Genomic DNA, 24,438 nt, shown 5'->3' with positions numbered 1-24,438 from the left:
CTATTTCCCGGAGGGGTAGTAACCTACGTACAAAACGTACGTACATACGTATAAAAGTGTTATTTTTAACGTCAAACTTCTATGAATAGTGACGTCATTATTCATAGAAGTTTGACGTTAAAAATAACACTGTCACTGCGTGGGCTGTCAAAATCGCTGCAGACTTTTCTTAGCCTAATTCTAAATAGAAAAAGAAAAATAATAATATCGTCTTTATTTTTTTATTTCAAGACTAAATCACACATTCTTTTATCAACTTTAGTGCAATACCTGTCTGTGTCTGTGTGTGTGTGTGTGTGTGTGTGTGTAATAGTGTCTTTAGTGTAACCACTAAAGACGTGGGTAGTTCGAAAACGAATGGCATTCTACACGTAACGTACGTCGAAATAACTACGAAAAACAAGGTGAAGCTGTTGTACATACATTATGCTGTTATTAGACTTCATGGTCGATTAAAAGTTGTATAAAAGTGTCAATGCAATGTCAACAAGAGGTGCCAAGTGTTAAAACCGTCGTGGAAACGGTTTGGCGAAGCAAATTGCTTGTTTTGCGAGCTGAGTCATTCCAGCAGGTGAGACATACCTAAGTAACAATTTGTTTGTATAAATGGTGTACACATAATTGTACGGGAAAAGACCATGAAAAAATTCATTACATCCTCAAAAGTGGCAAAGTAATTTGATCAATAGTTATTTGTTTTACTAGGGGGCAAAGTTGTTGTTTAACCGCTCGTGCTAATATTGATACCCAAGCAAAGCGAAAGATTCCAAAATTGAACCACGAGCGTAGCGAGTGGTTCGAAAAATGGAATATTGAGCGTTGCGAGGGTTTCAAAGCACGAAGGTTAAACAATATTTGCCCCCGAGTGAAACACAAAATTTTTCACCACACCAACCCGAAGCAAATATTAAATGTAAAATATCAAACAAAATCAAACCAAATCAAATCCAAATGAATGTTATTAAATATTTATCATCCAAAATCATCATTTAAAAGTCAATTCTACCATCAAACATAAGAAAACAACTCAAAATTTGCATTTGATTACTTTGCCTCACATGTGGATAAAATGCAACTTTGCTATTCGTTTTTGAAGTGCAAAGTAATCTTTCCGAGCTGGTGTGGTGAAAAATTCATTACATCCTCAAAAGTGGCAAAGTAATTTGATCAAAATATTTTCTCGCATTGGTGTGGTGCTCGGAGTAATTAACAATGGAGCCGCCATTAACAGGCGTTCCCCTCTGTCGAAAATAGGCGGCCAATGGTCAACCACATGTCAACCATATGTATGGACTGGTATACACCCACTTGCCAGAATTTCATTTGCCATAATATTCAACAGCCATTATATTGTTTCCCATAATTACATATGCAATACTTATTGTTTACTATATTAGTCACGTGCCAGAAACTTTGTTTCCCATAAAATCAATTTCAATAATATCATTTGTCATCATCATTGTATGCCATAATTATCACTAGCCATAACATATTTTTTTTACAGAAACCAAATGCTACTAGAAAAATGGGTTAGGTTAGGTTTGAACTGCGACCCTTACAGAAAAGTAATGCTACTGGAAAAGTGGGTTAGGTTGGGTTTGAACTGCGACCCTTACATAAAAGAAATGCTACTGGAAAAGTGGGTTAGGTTAGGTTTGAACTGCGACCCATACAGAAAATAAAAGCTACTAGAAAAGTAGGTTAGGTTAGGTTTGAACTGCGACCCTTACAGAAAAGAAATGCTATCAGAAAAGTGGGTTAGGTTAGGTTTGAATTGCGACCCTTACAGAAACCAAATGCTACTAGAAAAATGGGTTAGGTTAGGTTTGAACTGCGACCCTTACAGAAAAGAAATGCTACTGGAAAAGTGGGTTAGGTTAGGTTTGAACTGCGACCCATACAGAAAATAAAAGCTACTAGAAAAGTAGGTTAGGTTAGGTTTGAACTGCGACCCTTACAGAAAAGAAATGCTATCAGAAAAGTGGGTTAGGTTAGGTTTGAATTGCGACCCTTACAGAAAAGAAATACTACTGGAAAAGTGGGTTAGGTGAGGTTAAATATTCTATTAAATAGTATTATTACAATTAATAATATGGACAACAACACGTATGGCACTCGTACGTTCTGGAATCTTATAATCGGGTAAACAAAGAGTATGTCACATGATTTTTATGGTAAACAAACAATTCGGGCAAATGAAATTCGGGCAAATAAAATTCGGTCATATGAGTATTATTTTATATAATTTTCGGTCAAACAATAGACAACCGTATGGACTGACGTTTATCTGACATGACGTACCTATACATTTGATGTGCCCCTCCCCCGCAAAAAACGGCAGACTATTTTGTACCGAAAATTTTAGACATGGCGTCTCCGTTGGTTATATCCTCTAAGGTGTGGTGAAAATTAACATTATTTGTGTAGGTATGTTTAATCCTTGGCAACGCTCATAATTCCGGTATTTGACCTGTGCCCTGTTTAACAAAAGCTTGTAACTTGTAATACAAGTGGAAGTCCCTTTCTAACTAAAGCTGTCAAAAAGGGACTTCCACTTGTATTACAAGTTACAAACTTTTGATAAACAAGGCACTGCTCGCTATTTTTGTAAGGTTTTTGAAGAAAAATAACAGAAATGGTTTCCTGAAGCTAGACCAAGGTAAATCTGCAACGGTTTTGATACCACACGCAGTGGAAGTGTTATTTATACTTACGTCATAATGTCATAGAAGTTTGACGTTTAAAATAGCACTTGCACTGCGTGTGCCATCAAAATCGCTGCAGACTTATCTCGGTCTGAGTCTATAAAAATAGGTTCCAAAAACTAGTGTTCTTTCGTAGGTACTTTTAACCTAAATCAAATATGAAATTAAAAATCAAATTTATAACTTCTTTTTTCTTAACACCTCTAGTTTCAAGTGTCCGTCTCAATTAGGGTTGCCAGAACGAAAGGCGCCATTATCGGGAAACAATATCAGTTTTTCGGGATTTTGGTACTTAAGTCGGGAAAAAAAAATACATTCGAATTAAAGTAATTGTATTAAAAAAAACAACGATATTTTACATTATTGGCACTACGTCAGCTCGCTCGCTCGACGACAGTTCGGAACTTGAAATTTTTGTTTTATAACGTGAAGCTGTTTTTCGGGACAGTTTACACTTTGTCGGGAATCGGGAACATATGCTAAAAATCGGGAGAATCCCGCCAAATCCCGACCATCTGGCAACCCTAGTCTCAATACATGACGCGTTCCTATTGAGTCCAAAATGTTAAAATTTGCATAGTCTGGCTTTCTACGTAAACATCTATCAAGTCGTATTGTCTGAAATATTTTCAATTATTTAGAAATATACGGTGATTGGGCATGGGGCTTTAAAAAAATATAGAAAAAAAATAGAAGTGTATTTTTAATAGCCTATAATGCCGGCTACATACGTAACGATAAATCGTAGCGATTAAACTGTGCAGTCCGAACTGCGCAGTTTTATCTACCGTGTGTATGACAAATCGTTGTCGATTATCGTAACGATTTGTCATAGTCGCTAATCTGAATTGGGCTGCGTGGTCTGACATGCAGTTTTTAGGGTTCCGTACCCAAAGGGTAAAACGGGACCCTATTACTAAGACTCCGCTGTCCGTCCGTCACCAGGCTGTATCTCACGAACCGTGATAGCTAGACAGTTGAAATTTTCACAGATAATGTATTTCTGTTGCCGCTATAACAACAAATACTAAAAACAGAATAAAATAAAGATTTAAGTGGGGCTCCCATACAACAAACCTGATTTTTGACCGAAGTTAAGCAATGTCGGGCGGGGTCAAGTACCTGGATGAGTGACCATTTTTTTTTGTATTATGGTACGGAACCCTTCGTGCGCGAGTCCGACTCGCTCTTGCCCGGTTTTTTATATTGAATTTTTACCCATTTTCATCAAGGACTGATGAAAGTAGGCCCCCAGTCCTCAGTTGACCACGAACGCTGTAAAGGGTTGGAAACCACGAGATGTACATATTTTTAAGACTCCCGTAAAGCCATCTCACTGGTTCAGCGCTGGGCCCAGTGTTGCCAACTTGGCATAAATGATGCCAGATCTGGCATATTTTCACTCGCTTTGGCACCAAAATTTACATTTTGCATCTGGCATATTTTTTAGCATAATTTAGTCTAAGCCAAGTTTGCACCAACTTGGCAGCAACAATATGCGCCATCACCTTATGTGGTTCATATTTTCATATGAATTTTGACTTTTGTGGACGGATGGACGTCAACGGACTATATAAAGTTGGTCAAGCAGATCTTGTCAGTAGAAAAAGGCGATAAATTTGAAAAATGTATGTGTTTTAAGTGTCTAATTTCAAGTGATATTTTAGAATTTTTTTTGCATAGGTGTTTCAAAAATCTTTGGCATAATTTTGGCATAATTAGACATTAGTCTAGCATTTTTTTCAAAATCCGAGTTGGCAGCACTGGCTGGGCCATCGCGTAGAGGAGGCATTACATTTATAATCCGTCTAAATAGTTTTATTTCAAGTTGCTATGTCTAAATCGGGCTCAACGGTCCTACGTGCGGTTGGTTTTTAGGGTTCCGTACCCAAAGGGTAAAACGGGACCCTATTACTAAGACTTCGCTGTCCGTCCGTCCGTCCGTCCGTCCGTCCGTCCGTCTGTCACCAGGCTGTATCTCACGAACCGTGATAGCTAGACAGTTGAAATTTTCACAGATGATGTATTTCTGTTGCCGCTATAACAACAAATACTAAAAACAGAATAAAATAAAGATTTAAGTGGGGCTCCCATACAACAAACGTGATTTTTGACCAAAGTTAAGCAACGTCGGGAGTGGTCAGTACTTGGATGGGTGACCGTTTTTTTTTTGCTTTTTTTGTTTTTTTTTTTGCATTATGGTACGGAAGCCTTCGTGCGCGAGTCCGACTCGCACTTGTTCGGTTTTTTCAGTAATATTTTTGCGTTTGGTTTTACAACTTTTTTATACGTTTTGCAATTAACCAGCGGAGCGGCAAACTTTGATTATATTTGTTAATTGAGCATAAATTCCGCCAAATTACGAACGACGTGACACGCGAACGTTATATACTTATATATTTATCTACGAGCGATTATGATCCTAGTCGTCAAGAGCTTAAGGTTTAGAATGGTATTAAACTCATTTGTACTTAAGTTGATTTGGCTGTGAAGAGTATACAGGGTGAAGTCGTAATTAGAGTTAAAAACGCAAATTTTATTGTTTATGGTTTATGCTATAGTCGATTGCTTAAGGAACAATTGGCTATGCATATATTAATTGGCTGTTATCAGAGGCTAGTAAATAGAGAAGACTGACAAACTCCATATAACCGTGCGTATCTCATCGATGTAAGAGGCAGTGTAGAATTTTTCTAATTAGGTAAAGGATACATTTGAAAAGGTCACACACAAAGGGCTGGACACGTCATTCCGTTGCCGGACGTCAGACCGTCAACAGCTCCTGAGGATGCCTCGTAGCGAGGCGAAACACGTGTCGAGTATTATTCTTTTGGTGGTGGTTTGTTATATTTATTTGCGTATTTATTTTTGCGGTGGGAGGGTGGGAAAATTAATTGCATGCAAAAAATACGCAAGTAAGTATAACGGGTTGGCACTGATTGACTAGCACGTTATCTTTTTACGCGGATTAGCAAAGTAATATTTTGGTTTTAATTAATATGGATTTCCGCAAAGTAACGCCTGATTCTATTCACTACATTTGAAAAGGTATCAAGTTCGAGTTTGCCTTTAATTTATTCGCTACTTACTTATTTTGCATTTTTATTTGTGCGTATGAAAACTGTCACCTTTCTACTACTTATTATTTCTAAACGTAGACGATCTTACCCACAGTAACCTCATCACTAGCCTCTACAACTTAGATTAAATTAACTTAACTACTTTTCCAAGTATAATTTGCTAAAGTCAGATATTATTATAGCAGTTGCTATTAAAAGTATCGTTTACTGGCGCTTAAGTCCTTTATGCCTATTTCCGCCATTTTCATCAAATTCACAAGGATCGGTTAAGAAATACGACCTGTAGACGAGAACATCCGACCATACAAAATCATTTCTTGCCCAAGCTGAAACGGAGACCTTCGCTGACGCTCGGTCAATTAAAAACGTAAATTTTTAGGTTTTTCCAACAAAAAAAAAATTTTGCTACCTAAATAGATAGTTTATGAATAACAATATAAAAGAAACATATTTTTTTTTGTTATTCGCCCCTATTACCCCCTAAATTCACCCTGTATGCCGATTATTCAGAATTCAAGGGAAATTAAGCGATTAGCTAATTGAGAAATCATGCTGCCGAGCTGTTTTTTTTAGTTATAATGAGAGCATAACATATAGGTAACAGATTCATAAAAATATAATTAAATAATTAATGTGACGCTCCACGGGTAAAGGTACCTTATGGCGGTTGGCGCTTAAGTCACGTAGCACTTAATACTACCAATACTACCATACTAATGAGTATTGGGACGTTATTAACAAAAGCGTAAGCGCCGACCGCCATAGGGTACCTTTACCCGTGGAATATCTGAAACATGTGAAAGAACTAAGAAAATAATGATTGTATCTCGTGAATATAATTAATTGACACTTAACTGACTTTATGTTATCCGTTATATTATGTTATAAAATTTCTTGGAGACAACTGGAAACACACACACACACACACACACACACACACACACACATACACACACACACACACACACACACACACACACACACATCCACGCACGCACTCACACATTTACCTCAATTGCTAGTCAACAAATTAAAATTAAGCGTCGCCTTGACATTGGTTTGAAATATCCGAAGATAACACCGGTTAACAACCTTGTATCTATAACAATTTATGACACGCTTATACTTGTTTGTGAATTTTTAACTTATCTTATCAGTATTATCAATAGTATTTTCACCACTTAGGGGGATTATGCGTCCTTCAGACGTAACAATATTGCACTAAGTTACATACTACTTACATGAAAATACTGCTAAATATAAATCATAATCATAACTCAAATATCATCTATTTTCGCTTTCTGCAAACATATTCCACTACATCATTTGCCGTGGCAAAAACATGTAGGCGCGATACCACAGAATAAATAATAGGAGGTATCACTTCTTACAAAACCAAAATTTGACAGCAATTTAGGGACAAATCATGCTTTCTAATGTATGACACTATTACTATCCCTTTCGGCCATTTAGGGTCGTTAAAATTCAAGTGATTATCTTATCTGTGGTATTGCACGCAAAAGGACGTCAAGTGGTGCCAACCAATGTTCGGATTTTTATCAGGACATTTTAATTCTTCCATATAGCAACCCTAACCGTGCACGAAATAAAGCACCAGATTATTAGAAAAATATCTTAGATAGCATTTTAAACGCAATTCTTATTTCATAAATTCATAAATCTGATAGAAAGGTAAAAAGGAGGGAGTTGACTGTGACGTCACTATATTAGTTTTCATATAAATTCCATATTAGCAGTTGTTTTTGACAGTTCTGAAAAAGAAACTGATAGGAGAATAGCCTAGAAACTGGTCTGAGTAGTAGAAGAAAAGCCTATTGCCTATATTGTACAGTCACCTGCAATAATATGTTACTGTTCGAAGGCAGCAAAAATATGTGACACGCTCTTATGGCTCTACAAATAAGATCGTGTCAGATATTTTTGCGGGCTTTGTTGTGTAACATATTATTGCAGGTGACTGTACCTATTCCGTGATCGGCACGAAACGACGTTATCACTAAATGTCACAAAACTATCGATATCACGACCGTGCGAAAAACACGCATCATCTAAATGGGCCTTTTGCGTTATCAGCAAATTCTGTCTTGCAACAGAATCCAGTGTGATAGCCGCCTAAGGCCCACTTGCAACATTCCACTAACCCGGGGTTAACCGGTTAAACCAGGAGTTGCCATGGTTAGCCATACAATTTGACACTAGGTTAACAGTTTAACCGCTTAACCCCGGGTTAGTGGAATGGTGCAAGTGGGCCTAAAAGGTTAAAGTTGACTCGATAGGAAAAAATCACGAAAATATTTGTGATTTTCATTTGTTTTCATCTGTATCAGCGGTGGTGGCAGATTGGATTATGAATATGACGTCCGACTGTCAATCAGGAGGTTTTGGTTTCAAATCCTGGCTCGTACAGTCGCCATCAGATATATCGGAGCGGTCAAGGTGCTCACAAATATCTGAACACGCCTCTATTGTCAAGGCGTTAGAGTGCGTGTTCAGATATTGTGAACACCTTGGCCGCTCCGATATATTTGATGGCGACTGTACCAATAAGTTTTTCGGAACTTATGTACGGAATGTCATTTGATATTTACCACTAGCTTTTCGGTGAAGGACATTGCGAGGAAACCTGCATACATTTGCGAAGAAATTCAAAGGTGTATGTGAAGTGTCCAATCCGCATTGGGCCAGCGTGGGGACTATAGCCCAAGCCCTCTCGCGTATGAGAGAAGGCCTTTGCCCAGTGGTGGGACGTATAGGCGGATTTTTTTATAAATTAAAAAACGAGCGATTACGCGGTTTTTTACGCGGATTAGCAAAATAATATTTCGGTTTTAACTAATATGGATTTCCGCAAAGTAACGCCAGATTCTATTCACTATTTGGATTTATGTATTATTTGTATTTATTTATATTCAGTTGTATATCGTTACCATAGCAGTATAATTTTAGTATCAAATTTCCCACAGAAGTTTATTTTCAGATGTACGAAAAAAGAACACTAATTTCAAACACGCTGTCAATGACCTGTTGTTTGTCTGTTTTATTTATTTATATTATCCTGTACCCGTACCACGAGTCACTGACATTGTTAACACTGACATATATTAGTCTAACGTCTACATAACTTACTTTTCTATTCTATGCATCTCGCTCGTACTGACATATTACTTAGCCTTCGTTTGTCCGGATCATAGACTAGGAATCCTCTAGACCGAGTTTAGAGCAATTATTTCATGCCACCGATGATGTCAAAAATGCGGGGGTGCGCGGGACGAGGTGAGCGAAGTCCCGTGCCGTGATTGGTCCGTTCAAAGACACGGACGTCACACAAAGACACTTTCGACTCGAACATGGAGTAAAATTACTGTATGCGTGGCAGAGGGGGTAGCGCGACTATGCTCAGTCTGGAGGATTCCTAGTCTATGGTCCGGATGTTCCTCTACAGGGGCCTTATTGTGATGACCATGATGTCCTTATTGTGATTCTGTTTAGGACTTAAAGTAAATTGCTAAGGGACGGAGTTATGCGACTTATACAGGATCATTTTTGGACCGTTAGCCATATTGTGCGGGGTGATTAGGTAGGTCATACTTAACAACTTTTTCTATGGGACCAACCCCGAAATCCCAAAAAAAAAATTTGGCCTTCATAGAAAACGTCGACATCCACTCGACCAAAATCTATGAAACTTGGTCCCATAGAAAAAGTTGTTCAGTATGGCCTACCTAATCACCTCGCATAATATGGCTAACGGTCCAAAAATGGCCCTGTATAGCTCCGACTCCGATATTTAGCAATTAAGTTTAGGTCCTAAACAGAATCGCAATAAGGACATCATGGTAAGGCCCCGGGTCGCAACTCTCAACCGATTCTCGTGAAATTTAGTGAGCACGTTCGATGATTAAAATTATTTTTTGTCGATCCAGTTTTTTGATATTTTTTTCCAAATGGCGTAGGTAATCCATACATTTGTTCAGTTTCAAGTTATACTTACGCTACGTCTTACGTAGGCGAACAACGCGCGAACGCGGCGCGGCGCGGCGCGGCGAAATCAATCCTTTGATGCCCATAGAAGTGTCCTACGTAAGCGATCTCGTTGCGAACGCGGTGCGGCGCGATTTGCACGCGAATGTCAGGCGGCGCGGCGCGGCGCGGCGCGGCGGCGGCCGCTTTCGCCGCGCCGCGCCGCGCCGCGTTCGCGCGTTGTTCGCCTACGTAAGACGTAGCGTTACACTTGCGCAAGCTTACAGAGCCAGTAGGTGTGTTTTCTCTTGCACGCCGTAACCCCATGTCACATAAGCAAATAACCATGTCAAGCAGGTATTGTACAGGCAGCAACACTCATTTCTACATTGAACCTTATTACAAAAGACATAAGGTCCACCGATGTACAGTTGTGTGGGGCATTGTACAATCGCCATCAGCCACATCGGACATCGCCACGAACTCTAACGCCTTCACAATAGAGGCGTGTTCAGATATTTGTGAGCACCTTGGCCGCTCCGATATATCTGATGGCGAGTGTAGTCGTATCACCACGTGCCAGACGATCACGCAGGCGCGTAGCGGCGCTGTGTGCGCGCCGCGTGCGCGCGCGGTGGCCATGCTGCGGAGAAAATTGGGACGAGTCTCGATTCGAAACGGGCGGGAAAAGTCGCGCGGTGGCCATGAGGCGGGGACAATGCGGCGAGTCTTGATTCGAAACGAGCGGGAAAGGTCGCGCGGTGGCCATGATTCCGGGGGAAAATTGGGACGAGTCTCGAATTTATAATAACTGGATCTCAAAAGTCAATATCATGTTTTATAAGGTGACCATGGTCCGAGGGAAATTCTAAGCGAGTCTCGAATTCAAAACGCTTGGAAGAAGTACTTAGTGATTTGCAAGTTTTATAAAAAGAATTTAAAGAATAAACTGAAATTGGCAAGAAAAGTTTAAAATAATTTCGTAGTGTCAAATCGCCCTTGTCCATCTAACCTTAAACTCTCTCTTCTATGAAAGATATAAATATAATTAATCATACACTGAATTTTTGCCATAAATTTTAACTACAATAAAAGAAATAAATAATAAAAACCCTTGTTACATTCAATGATCTATAATCTATTTATTTAAGTGTTGGCGGTCACGTTTTTAATATTACGACATAATAACAAAAACAAACATTTACTAATACACAAACACAATCTACTGCCCTAAATCAGCTAGGTACTCTGTAAACAAATCGTTTCTTACCCAGGATTGTCCCGCCTTTGGACGAAAAAAAGGCTTATTTTACTTTAATATATTAAGACATAAGTCCTTTTAGAAATAAAGAGGATAATTGTTTACACTCTTCATTAAATGTTACAAGTATCAAGAGTAAACTTTCATATCGCTGACGGAACCTGCCAGACTTCATAACGCCTAATCATTCTAGATATTTCTGGTATTTACCTTTTTCATATGGGGCATTATCTATGAAAAGGGACCTTGGTGTCGATGGCGCTTACGCCGCATAGCGTTGCCCGGCATTGTATTAATATCGGAGCATCGATAATAATGGCGTAAGTGCCATCGACAATAAGGTCCCATTTCATAGATAACGTCACATATAATTAAGTATTTATATACAACTACATAGACACCGTGGGTTGGTAAAAACCGACAGATTATAAAGGTGTATACTTGACCGCATTTAGTGACTAAAATGTTCTAAGGTCAATATATGTGGTCAATATAGGGACTACTCCGTCCACTAGCGTTTTTCTCGAACAACGAACTAAATTGATAATTTTACCGACAAATCATCGATTGCGTCTAGTTTCAGCAATCAAAAGCAGATGGTATTTTTTTCTACGATTGAAAATAAATATACGCTCGTGGACGGAATAGGTCCTAGGACGGAATTAGCCACTTTGACCCTACAAAGTTTTCTGAAATCGAAATTTTTGTGAAAAAAGTTTCTGTAATAATTTATTAGTGAAAAACGCCTTTTTGGCTGCGACGCTGCCACTATGTGGCTTGGTTTAGACATATCCAATGACAGACATTCAAGTTACGAAACTTGTAATTTTCATCTGTAAATAAAATAAGAAAAACTTTACCTATAACGGTATTTCAATATAAATTGAAATTAAAAATACACATTATTTAAAGATTTATAAACTCAAGTCCGTACTATTAAAAAAATATAATATACGTGTCGTGTGCAGAAAACGCAAAAAAATCTTCCCCCTCTAGAGTCCAATAAATTTTTCACTGTATATTTATTTTTATTGCTTAATCTGTGAATCATCGTACAATATCAAGGACGCAGAGCAATACCGTTCCAAAAATATACCACAATACTATATAACGCGATTATCTTGCGTCCCAAATTAAATTAGCGTAATCTCGTAAATAATACGTTTTATTACCTCCATCATTTGAGGAGCTCTCTCGAATCTAATAAAAGTTAATTGAAGCAACCTTGACTCATTTTTTATAACTTTAAATAGGGCGGGATGTGAGTTTGTTTTACTATTCATTTTTACGTTGACATATACTTAATTGCCAACTTAACTTGTTTTATTACAATATAATAAAATGCTCCTTCATGGGTAGATTCAAGTTAAAAAAAACTCCTGTACGAAATAGGTACAGATACCTAGTTAAGTTCTTTTTTATTTGCTTAGATATTTTTAACATGGCTGCATTTTCCCACTTCACTTTAGAAAACTGCCAAAAACTTAGGTTAAAATTATTATCTTGTTAAATGAAAGAAAAACATATGAATATAAGTCCCTTAATAATCTTCTAAGTTCACTGACCAATATTTAAACAGTCAATAAACACGTACCATCCCACGTGACGTTTATATTACTGTCAATTGTCCTAACAATGAATGATCGATTCATTGTCACCCGATGTTTATTCATATCGTTCGCGTGGACGGCGCCCCCGCGGCTATATAAACCCCACGCGCCTGGCATTCCGTTTAGTTCATCGCTAACCGCCAGACTGTGCGGACGTGTCACTCACACTCATCATCACTCGCGAACGTGTTTGACAGACGTGTGTCTATTGTTGCAGACTTACGATGTGCGCGGCGATAGACATGCTATCATCCGAACAGCTGTTCTACGGACACAGTCCACCTGCCGGCTTTCTCACGGACTATACAGTGCGCCGGCCGAAACCGAACATATCGAAAATCACCACCGTAACTAGAGGATTCTCATCGCCATGTTTACCCACATCTATGACGCTGAAGCCGTTGCAGCTTACTTTGAAGGCAGCCCCGAGATCGTGCTTAAGAACGACGGAGAACAAGAAGAAGCGGGTAGTATTCGCTGATGATAGAGGCTACGCTCTAGAACAAGTCAAGTTCATGACCGAGCCGTCACATGTACCACCATACTGGGCCTTGAAGATTGTAGCCAGTCCCACGCTAGAGAGAAAACCACCACCCCAACCACCGCAAGACGTGTGGGAGATCAGATTCGTCCAGCCAGCGTCGGATTACCTCGAGTTCAGACGAAAAATAAACGAAGACTGCGTCACACTTGAAAACGTCATTCTCAAACAGAACGAATGTGCAGTTGACGGGACCGTTAAAGTTAAAAACCTGGATTTCGCTAAAGAAGTGTTTGTGCGAACGTCATCTGATGGCTGGACAACCAGTGAAGACACGTACTGCGCCTTTGTGGAATCGGGTCCTCTGAATCAGCAGGGAATATCTTCGTACGATACGTTCGGCTTCAGAATACAGTTGCCAATACACTCGCGAAGGCTAGACTTCTGCGTTGGCTACCGCTGCCAAGGAAAAGAATATTGGGACAGCAACAAAGGTCAGAACTACACCATCGAAAAGTCCTCAGTCCGGAAAACGCCTGCGGTATCTTGCGCTAGGATAAAGTTCGGGAACTCCTGGAGTGCTCGGGCAGATTTAAACGGAAACACACCGTACTGGTGAAAGACACTAGCTTCGCTTGTGGATTTAGTTGCCTGTCGGCTTTACTGTGATCTAAGTGCCATTGAAGTGCCAAGTCAAGACTGGATCCGTAGGTATGTATGAGAGACATGATTCACGATCGTGACAGCGGAGGGCAGTGCGCTTTGACACTTGACTGTAGATAGCACGGAGATATGCCCGCCTGATTAATGTGGGTATAATTGGATTTCCGTGGAAATTTCCGTCGATTGAAAAGGAGACTATAAATAGATAAATTGTCCTATAATAAAATATATGTTTTGTCCCCTCTTCTATCAGAGGCATAGCTGTGAAACATTTCCTCGTTAATCGAGTTTCAGTAAAAAAAACATCCTATAAATTTTATGGTCAAGTTTTACTTATCAAAAAGTCTGAAGGAATAAAAGAGCAACCAAAAAACGAGTTTCGACTGAGACCCGTTGCGATCATTAACACAAAATTAATTTTGCCAAACTTAAACCGGTTGCTATTTTAATTTTTACTAAAAAGTTGCATCGAAAGGACAGCTTGTTTATAACAACATTAAATTCATTATCATTTTAAAAACCTTGAATAACTGTTGCAAAGTAGTTCCGTTGTATCTTAATATAAATACCTATAGCTCCGTTTCCTACGTGATAAAAAATTTAATTCGGTGACACAGACACTGATAATGATAACAACTGATAGACGAATTTGTTTTGTATCTTATGCGTGTTTCACTGTGACTAATGTTATGTTGTTATAGTGATTATCACTTTTAAAAATACAAAAATACGTCTCCATGCTATCAACAGACAAGTTTTGAACTCAAAAATAAGCTTACAATAATTATAAAAGACTTATTTTTACAAGTTTATCAATATCTTGAATCATAGTCGAGAATAGTCCGTAATTGTATTTCTTTGGATATCAACGAGCAAATTTTATACATATAGGTGAAGAATCTATGGTCTCTGACATTTCATGACTTTGCTATTTTTATTGTTAGGCTTTTTCGTGAAACGTAAACATTCCTTTATGTCAGAAAGTTTAGGTATTTTCGTATTGGTTTCCAAAGATATACAATATATACTCAAGCACACCCAACTTGTCAGTCGAAAAGCGCCAAATCCAAATTTTCTATGGGAAATCAACCATTCGCGCCTACATTATTTTTGGCCGCCTTTTTTTGCTGTCAAAGTGGTTGTGCCAGAGTATATATCATATATATGAACGCGAATAATTGTAAGTAGGTAGGAAAGAAATAATTAATTTATGCAATGCATGTAAGTCTCGATTTAAAAGACTCGTCCCTCGTTTTCTAAAAACTTGGACACCCTAGAATAGAAATTTAATATGCGATCACCCTGTTAATAACTATTATAATAATAGCAACCAAGGGTTGGTTAGAATTTAAATAGTATTACTGTTAATAATTCAGATATTACGGTCAGATGGTTAATGTATCAAAATATAATGCATTAATTTAAACATTTTAAACCCTTAAAGAGGTTTGACCAATGAAATACTTTATTATTGCCAATAATATTTATAATACGACTATAATTAAGATACCTAGAGTTAGACCAAGAAAAGTCTGCAACGATTTTGAGAGCATACGCTGTGCAAGTGATATGTATACGTCATATTTTCATAGAAGTTTGACGTATTGAGTAACACTTGCAGTGCGTGTTTTCAAAATCATTGCAGACTTTTCTTGGTCAAACCCTACTGATGTTCCTCGCATTATATGTAGATAAAGTATAAGATGTTAAATATTAAGGTGCCAAACGTTTTACTGCATATGAATGTATTTAAATCGATTAATAACTTATATATGGCTGTATAAGTGAAATGTTATGTTTTTACCTAATACTATGTAAATACTTTAAGGTCTCGAAAATCGCTGACAAATCTGTTTATATTTTTTAAGTCAGTCATGTCATTAGTTTTATTGTCAATATTAAACTATTATTCAACTCGAACAGCCAATATATACTTGGTCAAGCAGATATTGTCAGTAGAAAAAGGCGGCAAATTTGAAAAATGTAGGCACGAAGGGTTATCGTCTCATAGAAAATTTGAATTTCGCGCTTTTTTCTACTGACAAGATTTGCTTGACCGTCTATAATAGTTATTTTAATGTTATATTTCTCTTCAAAAGAGTAAGTAGCCTTTAAATTAATTATAATAAATACGAATTATGAAAAACGACAAGCACACATCACTTTTGCTCGTGCAAAAATGTCATTGTGTGTTTTTATTTATTATTTTGAAACATTTACCGGATTATTTTAAAATATTTCATTGTATATTTTTTGTTATTTTTGTAGTCTTATAGATTTTGTGAGATATGTAAAAGTCGGCGTAAACAAAGTAGAAATTATGAAAAATGGAATTGAAATCAAATGATGGAACTGTGAAATAAAATGAAAGTAATTTATTGAAATGAATGATTTTATATTTTAGAATATTCAATTACTTTTTTTATCGAGGGGTTGTTATAATGTATGGAGGGATGTATGTTTTAATGAAAGAACTGATTAATTTAGTTATTAATTTATATTTTTGTACAGGTAATTATAGAAAAATGTTAATTTTTTTAGTTAATTTTTACGTGAATCGATATGTAAATATTGACCACTTTTTTCTATAAAAAATAAAAAGAATTCAATTATATGTTATTGTTTTATTCAACGTAGGTACCTATATTAGTACATAATATAACTTTAGGTACAGGCGAGTTCACAATATACATATTTACAAGCCAAACTTTCAACAATATATTGTACGCCTCTATGACAATGACAATATGGACGTATTGTATATGTCGGCGGCCGATCGTAAGATTAGGCAGATCAGTCAAATTTATAGGCATATCGTGAAACGTGAAAATCTTTGACTCGTTCCCTGAATCGACGAGGGGCTCCTATTTCTGGGCAGTTTGCCCTTCGAGCATCTGAAGCAACCTAAGGAACCTATCCTACCTATATACTGGTTTAATGTGACTATCGTTAAAACATTACACGGGAACATTACGATCTGCCTGATCTTACGATCGGCCACCGACATATTATATACCTATATATATATATTTAGAACGTTCGCTTGTAAAGCAGTTTGTGAGCTGGACTGTACCTTCAGAAAAGTAAAGCAATTAAAATGCAGTTTTCCTAATGTAATTTAATTAATTCAACACGACACACTTGACATGACATGACTTTTTTGTACGAGAGTACAAAAAAGTCATTTGTTCCATACATATCATATCATACCGAACGCAGTATCACAATAGGTATTATGTGTTCATGCATTTTAACTACGGACAACAGAATTTGTCCATGCATGACATAATACGATAAACGATAAAACCCTGCATCATATTTGTGAACTTACGTAAGTGTTCCATGTGCGTGACATTTATTCAATCGGATTAAAGTAACGTAAAAATAGATTTTTGAGCGAATCAACTTTTTGACCAGCACAACTTTGTTGTAAATTTCACCTTTGACCTTTCGACGTCGTGTCAAACACAAAAGCTGTCACTCGGACGCCACGTCACCGAAGTGTCAAAACTGAAATTGAACTTTATGCATATGCACGTAGGTCTATGTTGCTCTGTGGTCTGTGACCGATTAATCCGTCTTTGGGGTTGGACCTGTGGTGCGGATATATCGGTCATTGGCGTCCAAAAGGTTAAATAATAGCTTTTCTATGTCTCAGTTTATAGTGTATGTTAAACATTCAAGGCCCCAACTGTTAAACCTTATAAACAGAAACTGTGTGTATTAGCTATAACTAATAACTATGTATATTAAGCCATTTCTTGGTAACTCCAGAGACATTTTGAGTAACACGAGACATTCGAAACTGTCGGTCTAAAAGTTGATTCGCCCTTTTGACCCTAACATTTATTACGCTAAGGCCCACTTGCACCATTCCACTAACCCGGGGTTAACCGGTCAAACCAGGAGTTGCCATGGTTAGCCATACAATTTGACACTAGGTTAACAGTTTAACCGCTTAACCCCGGGTTAGTGGAATGGTGCAATTGGGCTTAAGAGTGCTAAGACCTAATTTTAACTTAATGTTTTTGCTTCAAATATAAGTATAACACTTGCACTGCGTGTGCTATCAAAATCGATGCAGACTAACCTCGGTCTAACTCTATTTCGAAAAAATATTCTATTTGAAAAAATTTCGAGAGTCGCAGATATTGATACTGACTGTACCTCCAAGAGGAACATATGTTGTTGACCAGTTATTGATCCGGGCGACCCAGAGCCGAATATAGCCGAAGGTCGGCGCACGCGCAGCTTTACGAGTATGTAACGGCCGTCAACGTGTCGTCATGCATTTCGCCGCCGCCGCCGCCGCCGAATATAGTCAGTGGGTACGGTAAGTATAGGTACATACCAGAGTTAATATATATGTCGGCGGCCGATCGTAAGATCAGGCATATCGAGAAATTCCTAGGCATATCGTGAAACGTGAAAATCTTTGACCCGTTCCCTGAGTCAACGGAGCCCAGCTACGCGGGGCTCCTATTTCTGGGCAGTTTACCCTTCGGGCATATGAAGCAACCTAACGAACCTATCCTACCTATATATTGGTTTAATGTGACTATCGTCAAAACATTACACTTAGGTACAATACATTATAGAATATTTTAAATTAATTCTATATAAAATAAAATTACCCTTCCATAGAAAATGAACCAGCGAAAATGTATGAAACAGCCAAATTTTTTTTCGCGATTTCGGGGTTGGTCCCATAGTAAAAATAGTAATACCCATAGTATAATCCTAAAAACTCCCTCGCAACGGGTACATGCAGTTATTTTTTAGCCAGCCTGTATATTTCTTATACACTTAGGTACATAGTTATATTTTTCCCAAATTGGGATTTCGTATTTATTCCGCCCAGAATAAGCAGTTCTTCAAACTTACCAAATATGTAGCATTAATAACCGCCGAAAAAAAATTACTAGAAAATAAACATCTGTGATTGTTGAGCCATTAGGGTCCAAGCGAAATTGGTTGTTCAATACTTATGCTATGGATGTCCAATGGGGTTGGCAACTGTCAAAGGTATGCATAGATGGCGCCATCATAGCTTGCCCCTTTTTCTATGAGATTTGGCTTAAAGACCTGGCATCCAGGGTATTAAAAAAACAAAAAAATTACACAATTCTAGGGATTGAAAGGGCAAGCTATGATGGCGCCATCTGCTAAAAACTTCCACCGGCCAACCCGATTGAGCTAGAACCCTAACCGCCATTTGCACCATTCCAATGGGATCCCCACGTGATTTTTGTGACCTTTACCATGGTAATCAGCACAAGTAACGGTTTAACCGGTTAACCCCGGGTTAACTAGCAAGTGGCTCTAAGTGGCTCTTAGTTGCTCAACAATCACGGAGCGTGACTGTACCTCAAGTCTATATCTTTAGGTATTTAAAAAGTAAACAAACAATTTGTCATTTTTCGGGTAGTTCTAACATTTATTGACTAACCAACCAAATACAAAATCGCCTAAACCTGTCACTGAACGACTTGACTTTAACCTACATTATTTGATCGTGTAATGTTTTCATCTACACTCAAGTGGCTTAAGAAGCCATCTGAGGGTAGATTTTGTTTACTTTAATTTAAATACCAAATACAGAGTATAGTATTTTTGACCCAAATCCTAATATTATTAGCAGACGATGAGTCGCGTAAGGTACTCGCAAAGCAATAGCATCATTATGTCAGATGTATACATATTTTTGACGTTATCTATGAAAAGGGACCTTATTATCGATGGCGCTTAAGCCATTATTAACGATGCTCTGATATAAATATAATGCCGCGCGACGCAGTGCGGCGTAAGCGCCCTCGACAATAAGGCCCCTTTTCATAAATAAAGATATCAGAAGTTATTATTATTTATTATTAAAGCCCCATTTGTGCATGTCTGACTTTAAGTGGCCGATATGTTATTATAATAATATTTACTATTAGATAACCTCAGTTGACATTGCCACGTGAGTCGGTAACTACGGGTCTTATTATTGGAAACATTAAATATAAGTACATGTATTAACATGTTTAATTTATTCATATATATGGTACAAAAACAAGTCAAAAAACAATAAATAAAAATAACTTAAAATTAAACTAAATACAAACTATTCTAAAATAAAATAAACCTAATCTAAACTAAATCTAAAAAAGGCCCCTGTGGCAAGGTCCCCAAGATGCTGGCTTAATACATTTTAATCTTAGGTTAATATAATCTGTATTGTGCGAACCATTGTTGTCTATAAATAAATAAATGAGTACATGTTAATTAAATATATTATTATATTAGTCACTGCACGCTTCTTCGTTCGTGAGAATACTACTTGAACAACTCTTAAAAAGTTTGACGTTTCGGTCACATCTAAGATTTCTATAAAAATTGGTATGCTGGTAAAATACATGAAGCTGAACAACTAACTTCCACCATATTTTCCAAAATGTCCCAGAAAGTTATTCTAAAACTGTCCTGTTTTGTTACCAGATTTCCTTACACATTTGGCCCCTCCCACATCTGGCGTCTTTCGAGCGTCGGCGACTACAATTCTATGGCCGACGTCGACGCAACGTCGGCGCAGCGTCGACGCAACTGCGCAGCGACGTCATTTTCCATAGCGGTGGACCGACGCCGACAGACGCCGACGCTCGAAAGACGCCAGATGTGGGGGGGCCCTTTGGTAACAAAAAAGGAATGTTTCTTACAAACTTTCTGTGACATTTTGGGAAAATAAATATGGAGGAAGTTGTTCAGCTTCATATACTTTACCAGCATACCACTTTTTATAGAAATCTAAGATTTGATCGAAATGTACAAACTTTTTGAGAATTGCTCACTCAGTAATTTCGTAAGTATGATGACTTTACAAAGATAATAAGTAACATACATACATACATATAATCACGCCTATTTCCCGGAGGGGTAGGCAGAGACCACGGATTTAACATAACTTAAACATAGCATAACATTTTCACGGAAACGTATGAACGTGTCTTGTTATTTCAGTCAGTCTCGGTACAAAAAGTACTGAGGTTGACACCGGTACGAGTAGCATGGCAAATACGAACGGTTCCGAGAAAATACGATGGAAAACAAATCCACTACATCTGTACCTATCGTACGATATATCTATATACAGGGTGTCCCAGAATTCGACGTCAAGCCGTAAACGGATGATAGACCAAGTCATAACAGTTATCATAAAAAAAAAAAATTCAACTCATGTTTTTTAAAAATTAAGGTCACTTTAAAAATTCACTAAACAATCCACACCCTGTAATGGTTCTTTAACTCTTGTTATTACAAATTCCATAATTTATTCTAATTTTTTTCTTATTGTGTAATCTTGAATAATTACAGGGTGTGGATTTTTTTGTGAATTTTTAAAGTGACCATAATTTTTAAAGAACACGAGTTGGATTTTTTTTTGTATTTTTATGATAACTGTTATGACTTGGTCTATCATCCGTTTACGGCTTGACGTCGAATTCTGGGACACCCTGTATGATATGATATGGTATCTAAATCCTTCTCATATCTAGTTAAAGTGCATGTAATGTAAACCAATGTGCAATTAAAATGTATATAAAGAATATTTGTTTTGTATTGTTATCAATAAATAACAAGTTTGACCTCAATACAATCAATATATAAATACTTTTACAGCGATTGTGAGTGCTTTCTATATCTTCATACGATACGAAAGGTATTTGTTATTATTAATTAATCTTAATTACTCTTATATCGAAAATAATATTTTTTAAAGAAAGGTTATTTGGTACTTTGGGTGTACGACTGCCGTATTCGAACTTCAAGATATTCACAAGAGACGACACGTACTAGATCCATTCTAGATACGTTATAGTTTAGATAAAAACTAGTTCTCTTTTGCAGCGCAATTCGGGCAACCAATGTCACTTTTACGTTAGATAGAGTAAGATATCTATTAGATGTGAATTGGATCTCTAAGTCATATCCTGTGGAAATCGTTCAAGAGTTTCTTCAGAATCGCGCAAATTTGACAGGTTAGATCTGAAACATATCATTATCGTATCTTGGTGACGTCTAAAAGATATCTAATAGATGTCTATTTCAAAATCCGAATCGGGCCCCGAGTAGGTAAGATTTCATTTAACTTCATTAGGTATTGACTATTAAATAAATATTTTTATTGTAGTATCAATAGGAATTCGTTTAATAGTTTTCACTTCAACTTTAGACTTTTATGTAGATCTTGAAAACGTCTAAAGTTTTAATGATAAAACTTGCAATATTCTTAAGCAATTTTATTTGGTCTCTAAAGTACGGACAAATTGCCTTATTAAATGAAGTGCTATTTTATATTAACAGGATTTATTTTCTATCTATAAGCAAATAATAAAAAAGGATGAAACACATTAAATATGATGGTAAGCATTTCCGTGATAAAATATAACACAGATACATAACTAGATATGTGTTAGGTATGATTATATTTAATTATCTAACTTTAATAGTTTTTAGTGTGAAATTTATATCAATCTAGATTAGCAAAGCATTTTCGGAATTATTATTAATTAATTAAATTAAAATCGTACGGGTAGATAATACCCTACATTTAGGTTAGGTTTCTATTCTAGAATATCCTAAGTGTTACATTTGCTTCCTGCATTCATCCTCTAGCCCATACGTCAAAACCTGGCCAAGCAAAATGAAATTTTATTTTGTCAGCACAAAGTTCAAATTAGAATGGAACAGGAGACCTTTTTATACGTCTCTGGGCGGCTAGAGGTTAAATATCATTTATTTCTTCATTTTCTTCTGAGTAAAGGCTACGTATACTTGCTCTTTTTGCTTCCAACGCACGAACCTTTTCTTCTACACCATGCATCTCGAGATGCACCTCAAGTTTAAGCTTTTGAACTAGATAAATCATCACTTCTGGAGTCTTCTTGGGCTTCCAGCTACATGCAGCATCTATTGTGACGTTATCATTCTCAGCGTGAAAATTAACCGAGCTAGGATCCGACCAATATGCGTCCCCGACGGCAACCTTTAGCTTGCGATATACTTGTACCACATAAAATTGCCCAGGGCAAGGCAAGGTTAGCTCAATAGTGCAGTACTTTTGCTCGGAACTCTTCCTACATGTAATCATTGATGTGTTCAATTTTCGATGCATATCCGAGTAACTGTATTCGATTTTATAGTCGCAGTCAACGGTATCCCCCTCTAAATATTCGCCACCTCGGTAAAGGCGAACAAAGCTCCATTGAAGTATAGCGCTCCTTGGTGATACACTCAGAATTGTTAAATCCTGTGGCGCAGAAATCTTCATGATAGACGCGTGATTAACAAACAAGCTTTGATCAGAACAGCCGAAGAGATTGCACGAGCGAAGTACAAAATTAAACGTCTTTTTATGTTTATGATCGAATTCAAACTCGTATTCCCAGACGCAGAATCTAGTTTTACTGGAAGATCGAGGGATCCCACAGATACGTGTAAATTCATTGTTGACGTTCACTTCAGATAATGTGAAGTTTAGTTCATCGGTGATCGCCGTCCATGTGCAGTTTAAGCGTTTCTCGTCGTGCGAAATGCAATGGAAGTCCGAAACGTCTGCAGGTAGAACATTTACTTCCACTTGGTTTTGTGAAATGATAGAACATTCTCTACGCCCGTAACGTCTTGTACACTCTTCTATGAAGCACAAATGTCGCATGCTTTCATCCATTTTTGGTTTCGTAATATATTTTACAGAAGTTTTATTAACTATATCCTTTTTTTCATGGAAAGTACCGGACATACGCAATGTAAGTTGAGTATCTTTAGGACCGAAGCAAATCGTCTCCAAAGGATCGCCATATTTTATAGTGTATTGGTTTGAAAAGTCGTCGATCCCTTTCCCAATATAGCGAATACTTGGTGACTTCTATCCTTGGGATAACTATAACACGAACTGTGTTTATATAATCAGCAAATTCACTGTCACTGCAGATTAAATCTATTGTCTCCAATTTTATTCCTTTTGTCTTAAGCTTAATCGTAGTTTCGTTGATTTTTTCTGTATTCATTATGTTGTGTCCAAGATCGGACAGTTTAACAGGCCGTGGTCCTGAGCAATATACTTGCAGAGAGTCATCATATTGGACATAGTACTCCTGTATCTGCAATTCCCTCGACTTCCTATACTTACGAAACAGTTTTCTGAAAAATGACTTAAGTGTTCTGCTTCGAGATTTAAAATAAACTGTTATAATTCGTCTCTTTAGCGCTGCAGGCGTACCTAGATATTTGCAAGTCTGGTTGGTTTGAATAATACCTGATAGTAGTGTCACTAATGCGTTTCGTTGGTAACAGTTCCCCATCCTTCGATATGAGGAGATGGTCAGCGTCCGGACCTGAGCATAACACAGCCATGGAATCTCCAAACTGCACAGTGTAGTTGACGACTGGCTCATCGTATATATACTCTATCTGGATGTTGGTTGAATCCACTTCTAGTCCTGGAGTGACAACAGTCGTTATTGAATGCTGGCATCCGTTAACATTGTTAATGCAAGCGTATTGATATTCCGAGAGTTCCATGTCAAGTTTTTCATGAGGCCAGTCGATTACAAAATCATAAAGTCTAGCCTTTATTTTCTTTCCGTCCCAGATCATGGTAAGACTATCTGCGTCC

At 37.5% G+C, this 24,438-nt stretch overlaps 1 protein-coding gene across 1 annotated transcript; it reads left to right on the top strand.

The window, feature by feature from the left end:
• The first annotated feature begins 435 nt into the window (after nucleotides 1–435).
• On the top strand, nucleotides 436–13,892 carry LOC134676276 (protein phosphatase 1 regulatory subunit 3B-B). Its single transcript, XM_063534646.1, has 2 exons — nucleotides 436–571; nucleotides 12,855–13,892. The coding sequence occupies exon 2, from the start codon at nucleotides 12,862–12,864 to the stop codon at nucleotides 13,735–13,737; it is 876 nt and encodes a 291-aa protein (XP_063390716.1). The 5' UTR covers nucleotides 436–571; nucleotides 12,855–12,861; the 3' UTR covers nucleotides 13,738–13,892.
• Nucleotides 13,893–24,438: the final 10,546 nt, after the last annotated feature.

This window comes from Cydia fagiglandana, chromosome 24 (genome assembly GCF_963556715.1).
Source record: "Cydia fagiglandana chromosome 24, ilCydFagi1.1, whole genome shotgun sequence".
Taxonomy (NCBI): Eukaryota; Metazoa; Arthropoda; class Insecta; order Lepidoptera; family Tortricidae; genus Cydia; species Cydia fagiglandana.
Note: the sequence above shows the minus strand (reverse complement) of the source record. Positions and strands in the feature narration are given on the sequence as shown.

Bases quoted from the DNA above. Each gene is read 5' to 3' on its own strand.
- LOC134676276 (XM_063534646.1), top strand. From the start codon at position 12,862: ATGTGCGCGGCGATAGACATGCTATCATCCGAACAGCTGTTCTACGGA.